Source organism: Scyliorhinus canicula, chromosome 8 (genome assembly GCF_902713615.1).
Source record: "Scyliorhinus canicula chromosome 8, sScyCan1.1, whole genome shotgun sequence".
Taxonomy (NCBI): Eukaryota; Metazoa; Chordata; class Chondrichthyes; order Carcharhiniformes; family Scyliorhinidae; genus Scyliorhinus; species Scyliorhinus canicula.
In genome coordinates this window covers 197,599,081-197,617,013 of record NC_052153.1, presented here as the reverse complement: position 1 = coordinate 197,617,013, position 17,933 = coordinate 197,599,081, and the positions used below count along the sequence as shown (strand labels likewise).

The following is a 17,933-nucleotide window of genomic DNA, read 5'->3' as shown; positions in this document are numbered from 1 at the left end:
AACACTTCTTCCCTACGCACCGCAATGCCATCTATTCTAATAGCCTGGGTCTCAGCATTCTCCTCCACAACATTATCTTTTTCCTGAGTGAATACTGACGAAAAGTATTTATTTAGTATCTCGCTTATCTCCTCAGCCTCCACACACAACTTCCCACCACTGTCCTTGACTGGCCCTACTCTTACCCTCGTCATTCTTTTATTCCTGACATACCTAAGAAAGCTTTTGGGTTTTCCTTGATCCTACCTGCCAAAGACTTCTCATGTCCCCTCCTTGCTCGTCTTAGCTCTCTCTTGAGGTCCTTCCTCGCTTCCTTGTAACTATCAAGCGCCCCAACAGAAACTTCACGCCTCATCTTCACATAGGCCTCCTTCTTCCTCTTAACAAGAGATTCCACTTTTTTGGTAAACCACGGTTCCCTCGCTCGACCCCTTCCTCCCTGCCTGACTGGTACGTACTTATCAAGAACACGCAATAGCTGTTCCTTGAACAAGCTCCACATATCCAGTGTGCCCAACCGTTGCAGCCTACTTCTCCAACCTACACATCCTAAGTCATGTCTAATGGCATCATAATTGCCCTTCCCCCAGCTATAACTCTTGCCCTGCGGGGTATACTTATCCCTTTCCATCACTAACGTAAAGGTCACCGAATTGTGGTCACTGTCTCCAAAGTGCTCACCTACCTCCAGATCTAACACCTGGCCTGGTTCATTACCCAAAACCAAATCCAATGTGGCCTCGCCTCTTGTTGGCCTGTCAACATATTGTGTCAGGAAACCCTCCTGCACACATTGTACAAAGAACGACCCATCTAATGTACTCGAACTATATCTTTTCCAGTCAATATTTGGAAAGTTAAAGTCTCCCATAACAACTACCCTGTTACTTTCGCTCTTTTCCAGAATCATCTTCGCCATCCTTTCCTCTACATCCCTAGAACTATTAGGTGGCCTATAGAAAACTCCCAACAGGGTGACCTCTCCTGTCCTGTTTCTAACCTCAGCCCATACTACCTCGGAAGAAGAATCTCCATCTAGCATCCTTTCCGCCACCGTAATACTGTCCTTGACTAGCAGCGCCACACCTCCCCCTCTTTTGCCCTCTTCTCTGAGCTTACTAAAACACCTAAACCCCGGAACCTGCAACAACCATTCCTGTCCCTGCTCTATCCATGTCTCTGAAATGGCCACAACGTCGAAGTCCCAGGTACCAACCCATGCTGCCAGTTCCCCTACCTTATTTCGTATACTCCTGGCATTGAAGTAGACACACTTCAAACCACCTACCTGAACACTGGCACCCTACTGCGAAGTCAAATCTGTGCTCCTGACCTCTATACTCTCAATCTCCCGTACCCCAAAAATACAATCCAGGTTCCCATGCCCCTGCTGAATTAGTTTAAACCCCCCCCAAAGAGCACTAACAAATCTCCCTCCCCAGGATATTGGTGCCCCTCAGGTTCAGATGTAGACCACCCTGTCTACCATCTGGCCCCTCGAGCCTGCTCCGCCATTCAATGAGATCATGGCTGATCTTTTGTGGACTCAGCTCCACTTTCCGGCCCGAACACCATAACCCTTAATCCCTTTATTCTTCAAAAAACGATCTATCTTTACCTTAAAAACATGTAATGAAGGAGCCTCAACTGCTTCACTGGGCAAGGAATTCCATAGATTCACAACCCTTTGGGTGAAGAAGTTCCTCCTAAACTCAGTCCTAAATCTACTTCCCCTTATTTTGAGGCTATGCCCCCTAGTTCTGCTGTCACCCGCCAGTGGAAACAACCTGCCCGCATCTATCCTATCTATTCCCTTCTCAATTTTATATGTTTTTAGAAGATCCCCCCTCATTCATCTCCCTCCTCCGTCTCCTCCTCTCTCTCTATCTCCCTCTCACTCTCCTCTCTTCCTGTCATCCCCTTCTCTCTGTGTTCCACTCTCTGACTCCCCCTCTCCATTTCTATCCTCTCCATCACCATCTGCCCCCTCTCTCTCTCTCTCTCCCCTCTCTCTCTATCACCCCATCTCTCTCTGTCTCCCTCTTTATCTCCACGTATCACTCCGTCTCGTCCTCTCTCACCATCTCTCTCTCTTTCTCTCTGTCTCCCCCTCTTTGTCCGTCTCCTTGAAGGCCTTGGGGGTTACTTGCAGGAGCAGTTGGGAAGTGTTTAAACTAATGTGGCAGTAGGATGCGAACCTATGTAAGGATTCAGAGCAGGCAATCAAGAAGAGAAAAAGACAGAAAGGAGTTTTATAAAAAGTGATAGGCAGAGAAATTAAGAGCCTGTACCAGATAATAACACTGTAGGGAAGGGAGAAGGAACGTTAAAAGGACCCGGCTTAAGGTTTAATACCTGAACGCACAGAGCATTCAAAATAAAATGGATGAATTAGTTGTTCCAATCGATGTAAATGGATATAAGATAGTCGGGATTGAGGAGACATGACTCTATGGTGACCAAGATTATGATGGGCATGGATAGAGTGGATGGGCAGGCACTCTTTCCCAGGGTGGAGGGGTCAGTCACCAGGGGGCATAGGTTTAAGGTCCGTGGGGCAAAGTTTAGAGGAGATGTGCGAGGCAGGTTTTTACACAGAGGGTGGTGAGTGTCTGGGATGCGTTGCCAGGGGAGGTTGGGGAATCAGATACATTAACGGCGCTCAAAAGGCATCTTGACAGACACATGGATAGGATGGGTATAGAGGGATACGGCACAAGGAAGGGCTGAGGGTTTTGGCAGAGTGTGGTATCACGACCGGTACAGGCTTGAAGGGGCAGAAGGGCCTGTTCCTGTGCTGTATTGTACATTGCTCTTTGTTCTTGTGTAAACATTGAGGACTTTTCAGTTGTTAGGAAAACAGGAAGGAAAAGGAGGAGGAGTTACATTGTTGATTAAAGAAGATATTGATACAATATTGAGGAAAGATATTAGCACAGATGATGTGAAATCTGTCTGGGTGGAGTTAAGAAACAACAGGGGGCAAAAAGCATTCATAGGGGTGGTATACCAGACCCCCAAACTGCAGGGTAATTGGGGTGGTATACCAGACCCCCAAACTGCAGGGTAATTGGGTGGTATACCAGACCCTCAAACTGCAGGGTAATGTTGGGAACAGCATTAGACAGGAAATCAGAGATACATGTGGTCAAGAAACATCTGTGATTCAGGGTGACTTGAATCTGCATATGGATTGGGTGAGTCAAATTAGTCACAGTACAATAGAGGAGGAATTTCTGCAGTGTATTTGGGGTGGTTTTCTGGTCCAGTATTTTGAGGGACCAACAAGGGAACAGGCCATCCTGGACTGGGTGCTGTGCAATGAGAAAGGATTAGTCGGCAATCTGGTTGTGAGAGAGCCCTTGGGGAAGAGTGACCATAATATGGTAGAATTCTTTACCAAGGTGAATAGTGAGGTAGTTGATTCTGAGACCAAAGACCGGAATCTCAATAAAGGTAACTATGATGGTATGAGGTATGAGCTGGCTACAGACGGGGAAACATTACAGAAAGGAAGGACAGTGGACAGGCAATGTCAGCATTCAAGGGATGTATAGGTGAACTCCAAACGTTGTTTATTCCTATTTGGCTTAAGAGTAGAAAGGGAACTGTGGCCAAACCATGGCTGACAAGGGAAATTACAGATAGTATTCGATTCACAGCAGAGGCCTACAAATTAGCAAGAAAAAGCCATAGACCTGAGGATTGGGAACAGTTTAAGATTCAGCAAAGGCGAACCAAGGGAATGATTAAGGGGAAAATACAATTTGAAAGTAAACTCGCAGGGAACAGAAAAACTGACTGTAAAAGTTTCTACAGGTATGTAAATAGAAAAAGGTTAATAAGCCCCTTACAATCAGAAACGGGGGAATTCATAACTGGGAACAAAGAAATGGCTGAGGAACTAAATCCGTACTTTGCTTCCGTCTTCACAGAGGGAGACATGAATAATATCCCGGAAGTTCTGAGAAGCACAGGTTTTAGTGAGGAGCTGAAGGAAGTTAGTATTAGTAAAGAAATGGTTTGGGGGAAGTTAATGGGATTGAAAGCGGATAAATCTCCAGTGCCTGATAATCTTCATCCCAGAGTAATTAAGGAAGTGGTCCTGGAAATAGTAAATCCATTGATGCTCATATTCCAAATTCTTTGGACTCTGGATTGGTTCCTACAGATCGGAGGGTAGCGAATATAACTCCACTATTCAAAAAGGGAGGTAGAGATAAAACAAAGAACAGTACCGCACAGGATCAGGCCCTTCGGCCCTCCAAGCCTGTACTGATCACGTGTCCTATCTGGACCAACCGCCTGTATCCTCTATACCCCGTCTGTTCATGTCCCTATCCAGATAGGTCTTATAGGTCACTAACGTATCTGCCTCAGCCACCTCCCTTGGCAGTGCATTCCAGGCCACCACCACCCTCTGTGTAAAAAACATCATCCACACATCTCCACTGAAACTTCCCCCCTCACCTTGAACTTGTGCTCCCTTGTAATGGTCATTTCCACCCTGGGAAAAGCCTCCAACTGTTCACCCGATCAATACCCCTCATAATTTTATAAACTTCTATCAGGTCGTCCCTCAGCCTCCATCTCTTTTGGGAGAACAATCCCAGTTTATTCAATCTCTCCTCATAGCTAATACCCTCCATACCAGGCAGCATCCTGGTAAACCAATTCTGTACTCTCTCCAAAGCCTCCACGTCCTTCTGGTATTGTGGTGACCAGTATTGGACACAGTATTCCAAATGTGGCCCAACCAACATTCTATATAACTGGAACATAACTTTCGAGCTTCTATACTCAATACAAAGATGGAAGATTATCTCGGGGCTTTGTGACAATAAGCAATTTTCATTTTCATTTTCACCTCGTCCTCTGAAGCCAAGCAGGCCATGTGCTTTCTTTATCACCATTTCCACCTGTGCTGCCACTTTTAAGGATCTGTGGACCTGCACGCCCAGATCTCTCTGTGTCTCTATGCTCCTGATGGTTCTGCCATTTATTTTATAGCTCCCACCTGAACTGAATCTATCAAAATGCATCACTACGCATTTGTCCGGGTTAAATTCCATCTGCCATTTCTCTGCTCAATTTTGCAGCCTATCTATATCCTGCTGTTTAGCAAAGGGCTAAATCGCTGGCTTTGAAAGCAGACCAAGGCAGGCCAGCAGCACGGTTCAATTCCCATAACAGCCTCCCCGAACAGGCGCTGGAATGTGGCGACTAGGGGCTTTTCACAGTAACTTCATTGAAGCCTACTTGTGACAATAAGCGATTTTCATTTCATTTCATTTTCATTTCATTCTCTGACAATCTTCATCACTATCCACAACTTCTGCAATCTTGCAAACTTGCTAATCAGACCCGCTACATTTTCTTCCAAGTCATTTATATATATTACAAAGAGCAGAGGTCCCAGTTCTGATCCCTGCGGAACACCAATAGTTACAGGCCTCCATTCAGAAAAACACCCTTCCACTGCTACCCTCTGCCTTCCATGGCTAAGCCAGTTCTGAATCCTTCTAGCTCATTCACCCCTGACCCCGTGTGATTTAATCTTTGTTTTTTTTATAGATTTAGAGTACCCAATTAATTTTTTCCAGTTAAGGGTTAATTTAGCGTGGCCAATCCATCTACCCTGCACATCTATGGGTTGTGGGGGGGCGAAACCCACACAAACACGGGGAGAATGTGCAAACTCCACACGGACAGTGACCCAGAGCCGGGATCGAACCTGGGACCTCAACACCGTGAGGCAGCAGCGCTAACCACTGCGCCACCGTGCTCCCCTTGATTTAATCTTTTGTACCAGTTGCCATGAGGGATCTTGTCAAATGCTTTACAAAGGTCCATGTAGACAACATCCACAACCCTTCCCGCATCAATCATTTTTGTCACCTCCTCAAAAAATTCAGTTGAATTATTACTTCTCCAGCCACATTTTCCAGTGGTCCAGTGTCTATTTTTGCCTCTCTCTTACCTTAACTCTTCCTATCTTCCTTTATATTATTAGCTAGCTTGCATTTATACTTCATCTTCTCCCCCCTTATTGCCTTTTTAGTTGTCCTCTGCTCGGTTTTAAAGGCTTCCCAATCCTCTGGTATCCCACTAATCCTCGCCACTTTGTCTGCTTTTTCTTTAGCCTTTATGCTGTCCTTGACTTCCCCCGTCAGCCATGGATGCCTTGTCCTGTCCTTAGCATGTTTCTCCTCCTTGGGATGAATTTCTGTTGTGCCTCCCTAATAACCCCCAAAAACTCCTGCCATTGCTGTTCCACTGCCTTCCCTGCTAGGCTCCTTCTCCAATCAACTCTGGCCAGCTCCTCCCTCATGTCTTTGTAGTTACCCTTATTTAATTGTAATACCGTTACATCTGATTGCAGCTTCTCCCTCTCAAACTGCAGGGTAAATTCTATCATATTGTGATCACTGCTCACTAAGGGTTCCTTCACCTTAAGTTAGTTCCCTAATCAAATCTGTCTCATTACACATCACCAAATCCAGAATTGCCTGTTCCCTAGTCGGCTCTGTCACAAGCTGCTCCAAAAAACCATCTCTTGGACATTCCACAAATTCCTTTTCTTGGGATCCACTACCACCCTGATTTTCCCAGTCCACCTGCATATTGAAGTTCCCCATGATTATTGTAATATTGCCTTTTTTACATGCCTTTTCTATCTCCTGATTTATTTTCTGCCCCACATCCTGACTACTGCTCGGGGGCCTGTACATTACTCCCATCAGGGTCTTTTTACCTTTGCGATTCCTCAACTCTGCCTACAGAGATTCTATGCCTTCTGATCCTATATCACTCCTTGCTATCGATTTAACTTCATTCCTTACTAACAATGCAACCCCGCCCCCTTTGCCCATCTGCCTGTCCTTTCGATAGGACACATATCCTTGGATATTTAGATCCCAGCCCTGATCCCCTTGCAGCCACGTCTCTGTGATGCCCACAACATCGTACCGGCCAATCTCAATGTGCGCAACAAACTCTTTACCTTGTTCTGTATACTGCGCGCATTTAGATACAACACCCTCAATCCTGCATTGACCACCTCCCTTCTCACACTTGTCACCTTTTTTGTCCTGCCTGAGGTTAGATTCCTGTCATCTTCTATACTCTTCTGTTCTATTACGTGGGAAACTATACTAAACTCTCCTGAGCCCTCGGCTCCTTTAACTAGTTTAAAGTCCTCATTAAGCTGCACTCTACCAACTGCCCCCCGCCCACTATTTAGTTTAAAGCCACATCTACAGCCTAGTTATGTAATTCACCAGGACTCTGGTCCCAGCATGATTCAGGTGAAGACCATCCCATCGGAACAGCTCCCTCCTTCCCCAGTACTGGTGCCAATGTCCCATGAATTCAAACCAATTTCGCCCACACTAATCTTTGAGCCATGCATTTACCTCTTAATCTTATTGACCCTGTGCCAATTAGCTCGGGGCTCAGCTCGTAATTCAGAGATTATTACCCAAGTCTTTGGCCCTTGTCTGCCCAGTAATTACAGTCACCAGGTTTGTAAATTTAAACACAATTACTATTTATTAATAACAAGAACTGTAATGAAATATGCAGCAAATACAACTGGTTCACTGTCATCTAATTCCACCCTCTACATGCACACACAGACACACACACAGACAGACACACACACACACAGACAGACACACACACACACACACACACACACACAGAGGGGAGGAGAGTGGCTGTTTAGCTCACTGGGCTAAATCGCTGGCTTTGAAAGCAGACCAAGCAGGCCAGCAGCACGGTTCAATTCCCGTAACAGCCTCCCCGAACAGGCGCCGGAATGTGGTGACTAGGGGCTTTTCACAGTAACTTCATTTGAAGCCTACTCGTGACAATAAGTGATTTTATTTATTTATTTATTAAAAGGAAAAAGCCTCTGTTTCAGATGGTGTTTTTTGTACCTTACTCCTCTTCAAACTTTGCTTTCAATCCGAGGTTTTACTGTAGATTCATTCAGGACTCTTTAGTTTCAGAAATACCGAACTCACAGCCTTTCCAGAGAGAGAGACAGAGAGACAGAGAGACAGACAGACAGAGAGAGATTCCTTCTCCCGGTGATTTTAGGAGACAAACTGACACTCCTTGGGGCTCTGAAAATTATTCCAGTGGGATAGGATCCAATCATCACCTGTTACCTGGAAGAGCACAGCCTTTTGGGCCAATTCATTGACCACCAGCCAATGAACCAGACCAAGCCCCTCCCCATCTCTCCCTCTGGTGCTGAAGTCTGAAGCTCCTGTTCAAACCAGCAGAGTGTTCTGTCCTGCAACTTCTGAATTCATCAATCTCTTCTCTACCTGACTTAAAGACGCATGACCATTAATCATCCATGGATCAAAAATGATAACGGCAAAATAAAGGGAAGGGGAAATCAGAGAATAAACAGGAAGAACCCTTACGCCAGTTTTGAGGGCTAGTTAATAATAATAATAATCACCTATTGTCACAAGTACAACATAGAACAGTCGGCTTCAATGAAATTACTGTGAAAAGCCCCGAGTCGCCACATTACGGTGCCTGTTCAGGGAGGCTGGTACAGGAATTGAACCCGTGCTGCTGGCCATGTTCTGCATTACAAGCCAGCTGTTTAGCCCACTGTGCTAAACCAGCCCATTCCCTTATTTGTAAAAATGGAAAAGTCTAAAAAATATATATAAAAATAAATGGAACCCAATAAAAGTGACAAATTGGATTGAAAACTGGTTCAGAGTTGGAAGGGTATTGGTTGATGTGTTTTTGTGACTGAGAAAAAATTACAGGTGATGATTTTATTTCTTAACTTCCTTGAGGCAATCCTTCTGTGACCATGTTATGGTTGGTAAAGGATAGAGCTGGAGGCAACCTTTACACACCGCTACACAATTTATTTGCAATTACACATTCCAAGCACACACCTCCTAATCCAGCTACCACAGTTTTGATCTTTGTCTGTTGACAGGGGCTCAAGTGGATCAATCCCTGTTTATTGTCACAATCTACATGTAATAAACCTTATTCACATGCAATTAACATTCTCTTCCCATTTCTACCTTATTCCTTTTCTCTCTGTTTCAGATCCAAACAGTCGTGAAAATGAAGGAGGAAGATGAGAAGAACGAACAGAAGCTGAAAGAAGAAAAGGAAAAAGAACTGCAGAAATCAGCTGGGAAAGAGCCGAAGAAAAAGGGAGGGAAGTCGGCAGATAAGAAGAAAGGTCCGTGTCACTGGAAGTGGGCTGGATTGGGAATATGGGGAAGGGCTGGATTGGGAATATTGGGAAGGGCTGGATTGGGAATATGGGAAGAGCTGGATTGGGAATATCGGGAAAGGCTGGTTTGGGAATATGGGAAGGGCTGGATTGGGAATATGGGGAAGGGCTGGATTGGGAATATGGGGAGAGCTGGATTGGAAATATCGGGAAGGGCTGGATTGGGAATATGGGGAAGGGCTGGATTGGGATTTGGAGAAGGGCTGGATTGGGATTTTGGGGGGGCTGGATTGGGAATATCGGGAAGGGCTGGATTGGGAATATGGGAAGAGCTGGATTGGGAATATCGGGAAGGGCTGGATTGGGAATATCGGGAAGGGCTGGATTGGGAATATGGGAAGGACTGGATTGGGAATATGGGGTAGGGCTGGATTGGGAATATGGGAAGGGCTGGATTGGAAATATTGGGAAGGGCTGGATTGGGAATATGGGGAAGGGTTGGATTGGGATTTTGGAGAAGGGCTGGATTGGGAATATGGGGAAGGGCTGGATTGGGAATATGGGAAGGGCTGGATTGGGAATATTGGGAAGGGCTGGATTGGGAATATCGGGAAGGGCTGGATTGGGAATATCGGGAAGGGCTGGATTGGGATTTTGGAGAAGGGCTGGATTTGGATTTTGGGGGGGCTGGATTGGGAATATCGGGAAGGGCTGGATTGGGAATATGGGAAGAGCTGGATTGGGAATATCGGGAAGGGCTGGATTGGGAATATCGGGAAGGGCTGGATTGGGAATATGGGAAGGACTGGATTGGGAATATGGGGTAGGGCTGGATTGGGAATATGGGAAGGGCTGGATTGGAAATATTGGGAAGGGCTGGATTGGGAATATGGGGAAGGGTTGGATTGGGATTTTGGAGAAGGGCTGGATTGGGAATATGGGGAAGGGCTGGATTGGGAATATGGGAAGGGCTGGATTGGGAATATCGGGAAGGGCTGGATTGGGAATATCGGGAAGGGCTGGATTGGGAATATCGGGAAGGGCTGGATTGGGATTTTGGAGAAGGGCTGGATTGGGATTTTGGCGGGCTGTATTGGGAATATGGGGAAGGGCTGGATTGGGATTTTGAGGAAGGGCTAGATTGGGATTTTGGGAAAGGGCTGGATTGGGATTTTGGGGAATGGCTGGATTGGGATTTTGGGGATGGTTGGATTGGGATGTTGGGGAAGGGCTCGATTGGGATTTTGGGGAAGGGCTGGATTGGGATTTTGGGGAAGGGCTGGATTGGGATTTTGGGGAAGGGCTGGAGTGGGATTTTGGGGAAGGGCTGGATTGGGATTTTGGGGAATGGCTGGATTGGGATTTTGGCGAAGGGCTGGATTGGGATTTTGGGGAAGGGCTGGATTGGGATTTTGGGGAATGGCTGGATTGGGATTTTGGGGAAGGGCTGGATTGGGATTTTGGGGAAGGGCTGGTATTGGGATTTTGGGGAATGGCTGGATTGGGAATTTGGGGAAGGGCTGGATTGGGAGTTTGGGGAAGGGGTCGATTGGGAATATGAGGATAGGTTGCATTCAGAATATGGGGAAAGGTTGGATTGGGAACATTGGGAAGAGTTGGATTGGGATCATGGGGAACAGGAAGGGCTATATTTGGAATATCGGGAAGGGGTGGATTGGGAATTTAGCTTGCAATTTAACCAATCTCATCTCAGACCTATCCACAACATTACCAACACCTGGGCGATTGTCCCTTCCGCTTCTCCCTGCAATCACCATATTGGCAGACAGGGCAACCCCATATCAGCAGCTATCCAGTTTGGTACCACTTCCTGCCTGGAGGGACTGGAGACCAGCCAGGACACACTGCCAGTCAATTCCGGAATCTCCGAATGGTGTCTGCTCCACTGGCTGCCCGGCCAGACCTGTCCACCTGCAGCTTTTCATCCATTACAGAGGCAGCCTGATTCAGACACCATGAGACCAGGTCTTGGCTGTGAAGCTGTTATTGGTTTAATCTACATAAAGCATATCAATGAAGTTTCACATCGAACCTCAACACTTTACCATTCTATATTTAATACATCCTAGAAATATTAAACTGAAAATGAAATGAAAAATGAAATGAAATGAAAATGAAAATCGCTTATTGTCACGAGTAGGCTTCAATGAAGTTACTGTGAAAAGCCCCTAGTCGCCACATTCCGGCGCCTGTCCGGGGAGGCTGGTACGGGAAATCAACTGCTACAGGAAAGTCAAATCCGAATGAAATTGGACGGACCACCCGGCATCGGCCCAGGCACCGGAAACGACAATGGCAAACCCAGCCCTGCCCCCCAGCCCTGCCGACCCTGCCCCCCAGCCCTGCCCCTCAGCCCTGCCGACCCTGCCCCCCAGCCCTGCCGACCCTGCCCCCCAGCCCTGCCGACCCTGCCCCCCAGCCCTGCCGACCCTGCCCCCCAGCCCTGCCCCCAGCCCTGCCAACCCTGCCCCCCCGCCCTGCCCCCCAGCCCTCCCGACCCTGCCCCCCAGCCCTGCCGACCCTGCCCCCCAGCCCTGCCGACCCTGCCCCCCAGCCCTGCCGACCCTGCCCCCCAGCCCTGCCGACCCTGCCCCCCAGCCCTGCCCCCCAGCCCTGCCAACCCTGCCCCCCAGCCCTGCCCCCCAGCCCTGCCGACCCTGCCCCCCAGCCCTGCCGACCCTGCCCCCCAGCCCTGCCGACCCTGCCCCCCAGCCCTGCCGACCCTGCCCCCCAGCCCTGCCGACCCTGCCCCCCAGCCCTGCCCCCCAGCCCTGCCAACCCTGCCCCCCAGCCCTGCCCCCCAGCCCTGCCCCCCAGCCCTGCCGACCCTGCCCCCCAGCCCTGCCGACCCTGCCCCCCAGCCCTGCCGACCCTGCCCCCCAGCCCTGCCCCCCAGCCCTGCCAACCCTGCCCCCCAGCCCTGCCCCCCAGCCCTGCCCCCCAGCCCTGCCGACCCTGCCCCCCAGCCCTGCCCCCCAGCCCTGCCGACCCTGCACAATCCTCCTTACTCACCTCTGGGGGCTCGTGCCAAAACAGGAAACCTGTCTGACAGATTGGTTAGGCAGCCGCCATTGGGTTATTACCTCGAGAACACTTGGAGAAAGGTGCGCAGGAGCTGCAGGGATCCATGGACGATGGCCCACCCTTCTGCATCACGGGACGGTTCCAGTCCGGCACGACGTCCTCAAAAGGGGCAGGGTCAGAGGCAGTTCCACAGTAGGGTTCAAGTCTTGGACGCTGCCGCTAACCAGTGGGGGACACTGCCCCCCCCCCCCCACCCACTGCGAGGGTGAACGTGAGGGCTGGCCACATTGCCAACTGTGTGAGCAAACAACCTGTGATGGTCAGGGCCACCAAGAGAATGCCGTCAACGCCAGCCAGATTGCTGCAAACCAGGGCCTTGCACTTGGTCACACCGGACAGGAGGACTACCTGATGTAACTGAACTGTGTCACAGTTCCACCGATCCAGGTCACATTGGAGCATAGGAACTACGAGCAGGCGTAAGATTCAGCCCTTCGAGCCAGCTCCACCGTTCAGTCAGATCCTGGCTGATCTCTTCCTGGTCCCAAATTCACCCACGCGATAGATCAATGCGATGGGCATCCAGTGACGATGGAGATGGACGCTGGTGCAGCCGACTCCTTTGTGGACTTCCGTACATTTCTGCCGCTTTGTTCACGGATCCTGTCGTTGACACTTCGTGATATGAAAGCGGGATTGGTGAGCTCCTCTGGGGAGCCTGTGAAAATCCTGGGGACCACCGTGACTCCTCCGGTGACGCACTGGCAGCAGTCGCTTCGAGTCCCTTTGGTTGTGGTACAGGGACCAGGACCAAATTGGTTGGTTATGAGTTCTTCATGGGTAGCAGATTTTTTGGATGGGCACCGGCAGTCTGTATGACGTGCTGGGTAAATACCCCAAAGTGTTCCAGGAGGGTCTGGATGGAATAAAGGGGGCCAAAGCTCATATCTATGTGGATCCTGTGGCTCAGTCCCAATATTTCAGGGCGAGGCCTGTATCTTGTGCTCTGCTGATGCAGAGAGCTTCGTCGCCTGCAAGATCTGGAGGTTATACGCCCATTATAGTTTGCGGAGTGGGCCACGCCTGTGGTGCCAGTACTGACGCCCAACAAGATTGTACACATTTGCAGAGATTTGAAACTCACTATGAACAGGTCCTCACGTTTGGACCGATTCCCAAAACCCCGTGTAGAGGATTTTTACGCCAGATTAGCTGGAAGATGCTCCTTCACGAAGCTTGATATAAGTCATGCCTATTTGCAGGTGGCACTCGGCCTGGAGTTCAGGATGTTTGCCATCATTAATAGTCATTGGGGGTGTCTGAGTGCACCCACCTCGCGTTTGGGGTTTCATCAACCCCGGCAGGTGGTGGAGAACATTTTTCAGAGCCTCCCGAAGCTGCCGTCTATTTGGATGATGTGCTCATTATGGGACCTACAGAACAGGAACATATGGATATCCCACAGGAAGTCAGGAAGTATCCAGTGGTTTTCCCATGTCGGTGCCTGGCTGAAAAGGAGCGAATGTGTGTTCCACGCTAAAGCGGTGAGTTGTCTCGGGTACAGGTGTCATGTGAGAGTACCTTTAAGAAATGGATGTTTATAAATGGGGGTGTATATAAATATCTGTAGTGAGAGTACCTTTAAGAAATGGGTGTTTATCACTGCAGTGATGTCAGAGAGTGGGTGGAGCTGGGCTGTCTGTCAGCTTTTTAACTTTCGTTTTAGGCTGTTCGCTGCAGGATGTGTTTTAGTTTCGTTTTCAGAGCTGGATTGCTGCAGTCACAGTCAGAAGGTGTATTAGAGTCTCTCTGTAATCTAAAGAATATATATCGATCCTGGTGATTTAAAACTAATAGTAGTAGTGACTTTAACCTGATGTGCTTTTGGTAAAAGGTGTTTAAAGTCTTATGGATGCCAAAAGGAAAGCTTAAAGGATTACTTAGTGTTGTATTCTTTGGGGGTTGTATTTGAATTAATGGTTGCTAACATGTTCACTGTGTTTTAAAAAGGTTAACTTGAGTTCATAGAATAAACATGGTTTTGCTTTAAAAAATACTTTTCCATTTCTGCTGTACCACACCTGTAGAGTGGGCCGTGTGCTCCCCATACCATAATCTAGTAAAAGTTGTGGGTCAGGTGAACTCCATGATATACTTTGGGGTTCTCTAAACCCTGGCCCATAACAAATTGGGTGCTCGAGGGGGATAAAAGTCTATCTATTGGATTGGCTTAGTGAGCTTAAAGACAGTGAGGGGGGGGGGGGGAGCATATTGTGGCTGCTTTTCAGGTGTGGTATTTCAGTTTAAGTAGGGAGTGTGTTGTGGACAATGGCTCTTTCAGAGGTTCTGAAGTTTTTAGGGGTGGAGACGGTCCCATTCAGTTCCTTACGGACTAAAAGCAGACTGTGAGATTTGGCAAAAACATTGCAGTTAACATTACCTGACAAAATACGAAAAGATGAGGTCATTATGGCGGTGGCTAAGCATTTAAAGTTGCCTGAGATACAGTTTGACTCATTGGAAATAACAAAAATTCAGTTGCAAATTTTAAAAATGGAACATGAGAAAGAATTAAAGCAGTTTGAATACGAAAGAGAGAGAGGAAAAAGAAAGAGAAAGAGAGGAAAAAGAAAGAGAAGAAAGAAAAACCGAAAGAATAGCCCTAGCAGAACAAAAAGAAAAAGAAAGGGAGATACAGATCAGGGAAAAAGATAAAGAGGGAGTTTGAACTTCAGAAAATGGCCATGAAACATGACAGTCAGTTAAAATTGGCAGACGTAAAGGGAAACGTACAGTTGAATGATAGTGATGAGGATAGTGAGAAAGAACGTCAAAGTCAAAGGCTTTATTTAAATATGTCCAAGCCTTGCCAAGGTTTGATGAGAAAGAGGTAGAAGCCTTTTTCATTTCATTTGAGAAGGTGGCTAAACAAATGAAATGGCCACAGGACATGTGGGTGTTACTGATTCAAACAAAGCTGGTAGGTAGGGCTAGTGAAGTGTTTGCATCACTACCAGAGAAAGTATCTGAGACGTATGAGGAGGTGAAAAAAATCCAGTTTAGGTGCATCTGAGCTCGTGCCTGCAGCTTACAGACAAAGGTTTAGAAATTTAAGGAAAGAATTTGGTCAGACATACATGGAGTTTGAAAGGCTCAAACAGAGTTGCCGGTGATCGGGTGGGTGTGTGGGCCCAGTGGGGCCCGGAGTTGGCGGTGATCGCTGCTCGAGTGGGCACAGCGTGGCCCAGAGTTGGCGGTGATCGCTGCTCGAGTGGGCACAGCGGGGCCCGGAGTTGGCGGTGATCACTGCTCCGGTGGGCACAGCGTGGCCCGGAGTTGCTGGTGATCACTGCTCGGGTGGGCACAGCGGGGCCCGGAGTTGCCGGTGATCGGGTGGGTGTGTGGGCCCAGTGGGGCCCGGAGTTGCCGGTGATCACTGCTCGGGTGGGTGTGCGGGGCCCGGAGTTACCGGTGATCGGGTGGGTGTGCGGGGCCCGGAGTTGGCGGTGATCACTGCTCGGGTGGGTGTGCGGGGCCCGGAGTTACCGGTGATCGGGTGGGTGTGCGGGGCCCGGAGTTGGCGGTGATCGCTGCTCGGGTGGGTGTGTGGACACAGTGGGGCCCGGAGTTGCCGGTGATCACTGCTCGGGTGGGTGTGCGGGGCCCGTAGTTACCGGTGATCGGGTGGGTGTGCGGGGCCCGGAGTTGGCGGTGATCGCTGCTCCGGTGGGTGTGTGGGCACAGCAGGTCCCGGAGTTGGCGGTGATCGCTGCTCAGGTGGGCACAGCGGGTCCCGGAGTTACCAGTGATCGGGTGGGTGTGCGGGGCCCGGAGTTGCCGGTGATCAGGTGGGCACAGCGGGGCCCGGAGTTGCCGGTGATCGGGTGGGTGTGCGGGGCCCAGAGTTGCCGGTGATCGGGTGGGCACAGCGGGGCCCGGAGATGCCGGTGATCGGGTGGGCACAGCGGGGCCCGGAGTTACCGGTGAGCGGGTGGGCACAGCGGGGCCCGGAGTTGCCGGTGATCGGGTGGGTGTGCGGGACCCGGAGTTGCCGGTGATCGGGTGGGCACAGCGGGGCCCGGAGTTGCCGGTGATCGGGTGGGCACAGCGGGGCCCGGAGTTGCCGGTGATCGGGTGGGTGTGCGGGACCCGGAGTTGCCGGTGATCGGGTGGGCACAGCGGGGCCCGGAGTTGCCGGTGAGCGGGTGGGCACAGCGAGGCCCGGAGTTGCCGGTGAGCGGGTGGGCACAGCGGGGCCCGGAGTTGCCGGTGATCGGGTGGGCACAGCGGGGCCCGGAGTTGCCGGTGATCGGGTGGGCACAGCGGGGCCCGGAGTTGCCGGTGAGCGGGTGGGCACAGCGGGGCCCGGAGTTGCCGGTGATCGGGTGGGCACAGCGGGGCCCGGAGTTGCCGGTGAGCGGGTGGGCACAGCGGGGCCCGGAGTTACCGGTGATCGGGTGGGTGTGCGGGGCCCGGAGTTACCGGTGATCGGGTGGGTGTGCGGGGCCCGGAGTTGCCGGTGAGCGGGTGGGCACAGCGGGGCCCGGAGTTGCCGGTGATCGGGTGGGCACAGCGGGTCTCAGAGTTATCGAAGCTTCGCCTCAAGCTGCTGAATGGTGGGAAGGGGGCGACCCTTCCGTCATCCCTCCGGCCTTTTGCCCAGAAATCTGTGTAAGACGGTGTCACATTGTGGGGAGCGCGGGTGGTCAGCCACCCACAGGAACAGGCAGCACGGCTACTGGTCCTTCACAGGGGCCACCTGCCTGCCTCTAAAATTGAAATGTGGCCCACAGTTATGTTTGGTGGCCTGGAATCAATGGGGACATTAAGAGAGTCGCAGGCAGCTGCCTGCCAGGAACACCAGAAGCTCCCACCAGCAGCCGTGCTATATCCATGGGAAAGGACAAGATGTCCATGGGCGTGCTTCCATGCAGATTCTGCAGGACTGTTCCTGGGATCCATGTTTCCTATGATTGTGGATGCCCATGCCAAGGGACTGGTGTTGCGCAATGTGGCCTGAACTACCTCCAGGGCCGTGGGAGAGAAGCTGTGGGCAATTCATAGCAGCCATGGGTTATGGCTGATGTTCAGGCTAGAATGGGACAGCATTCACCAGTGAGAAATTTTCCGGTTTTATGAAGAGAAGCGGCATTCCTCAGCGTGTTCGACCTCTCCATCCCACCTGATCTCCAGTGATTTAGCAGAACGGGCGGTCCACACCTAGAAACGGGAGCAATCCACCAAGTCTCCAGATACGTGGTTGGCTCAGTTCTTTTTTAATTATCTACGATACCCCATGTGAGAACAGGAGTCATTCGTGCAGAGCTCTCAATGGGCTGTGGTTTCAGAATCCAGCCAAATCTCAAGGAGATTGTCATCGACTTCAGGAAGCCTAGTGGAGAAAATGCCCCTGTCTACATCAATGGGAACGAAGTAGAAAGGGTCGAGAGCTTCAAGTTTTTAGGTGTACAGATCACCAACAGCCTGTCCTGGTCCCCCCATGCAGACACTATAGTTAAGAAAGCCCACTAGCGACTCTACTTTCTCAGAAGACTGAGGAAATTTGGCATGTCAGCTACGACCCTCACCAACTTCTACAGATGCACCATAGAAAGCATTCTTTCTGGTTGTATCACAGCTTGGTATGGATCCTGCTCTGCCC

General features: G+C 50.0%; 1 protein-coding gene across 1 annotated transcript in view; it reads left to right on the top strand.

Moving 5' to 3' along the window:
* Nucleotides 1–17,933, top strand: part of spef2 (sperm flagellar 2) — a 293,647-nt gene that overhangs the window by 216,164 nt on the left and 59,550 nt on the right. The window contains 1 exon segment of the mRNA XM_038803926.1: nucleotides 9,094–9,232. Within this exon segment, the coding sequence (XP_038659854.1) occupies nucleotides 9,094–9,232 (139 nt within the window).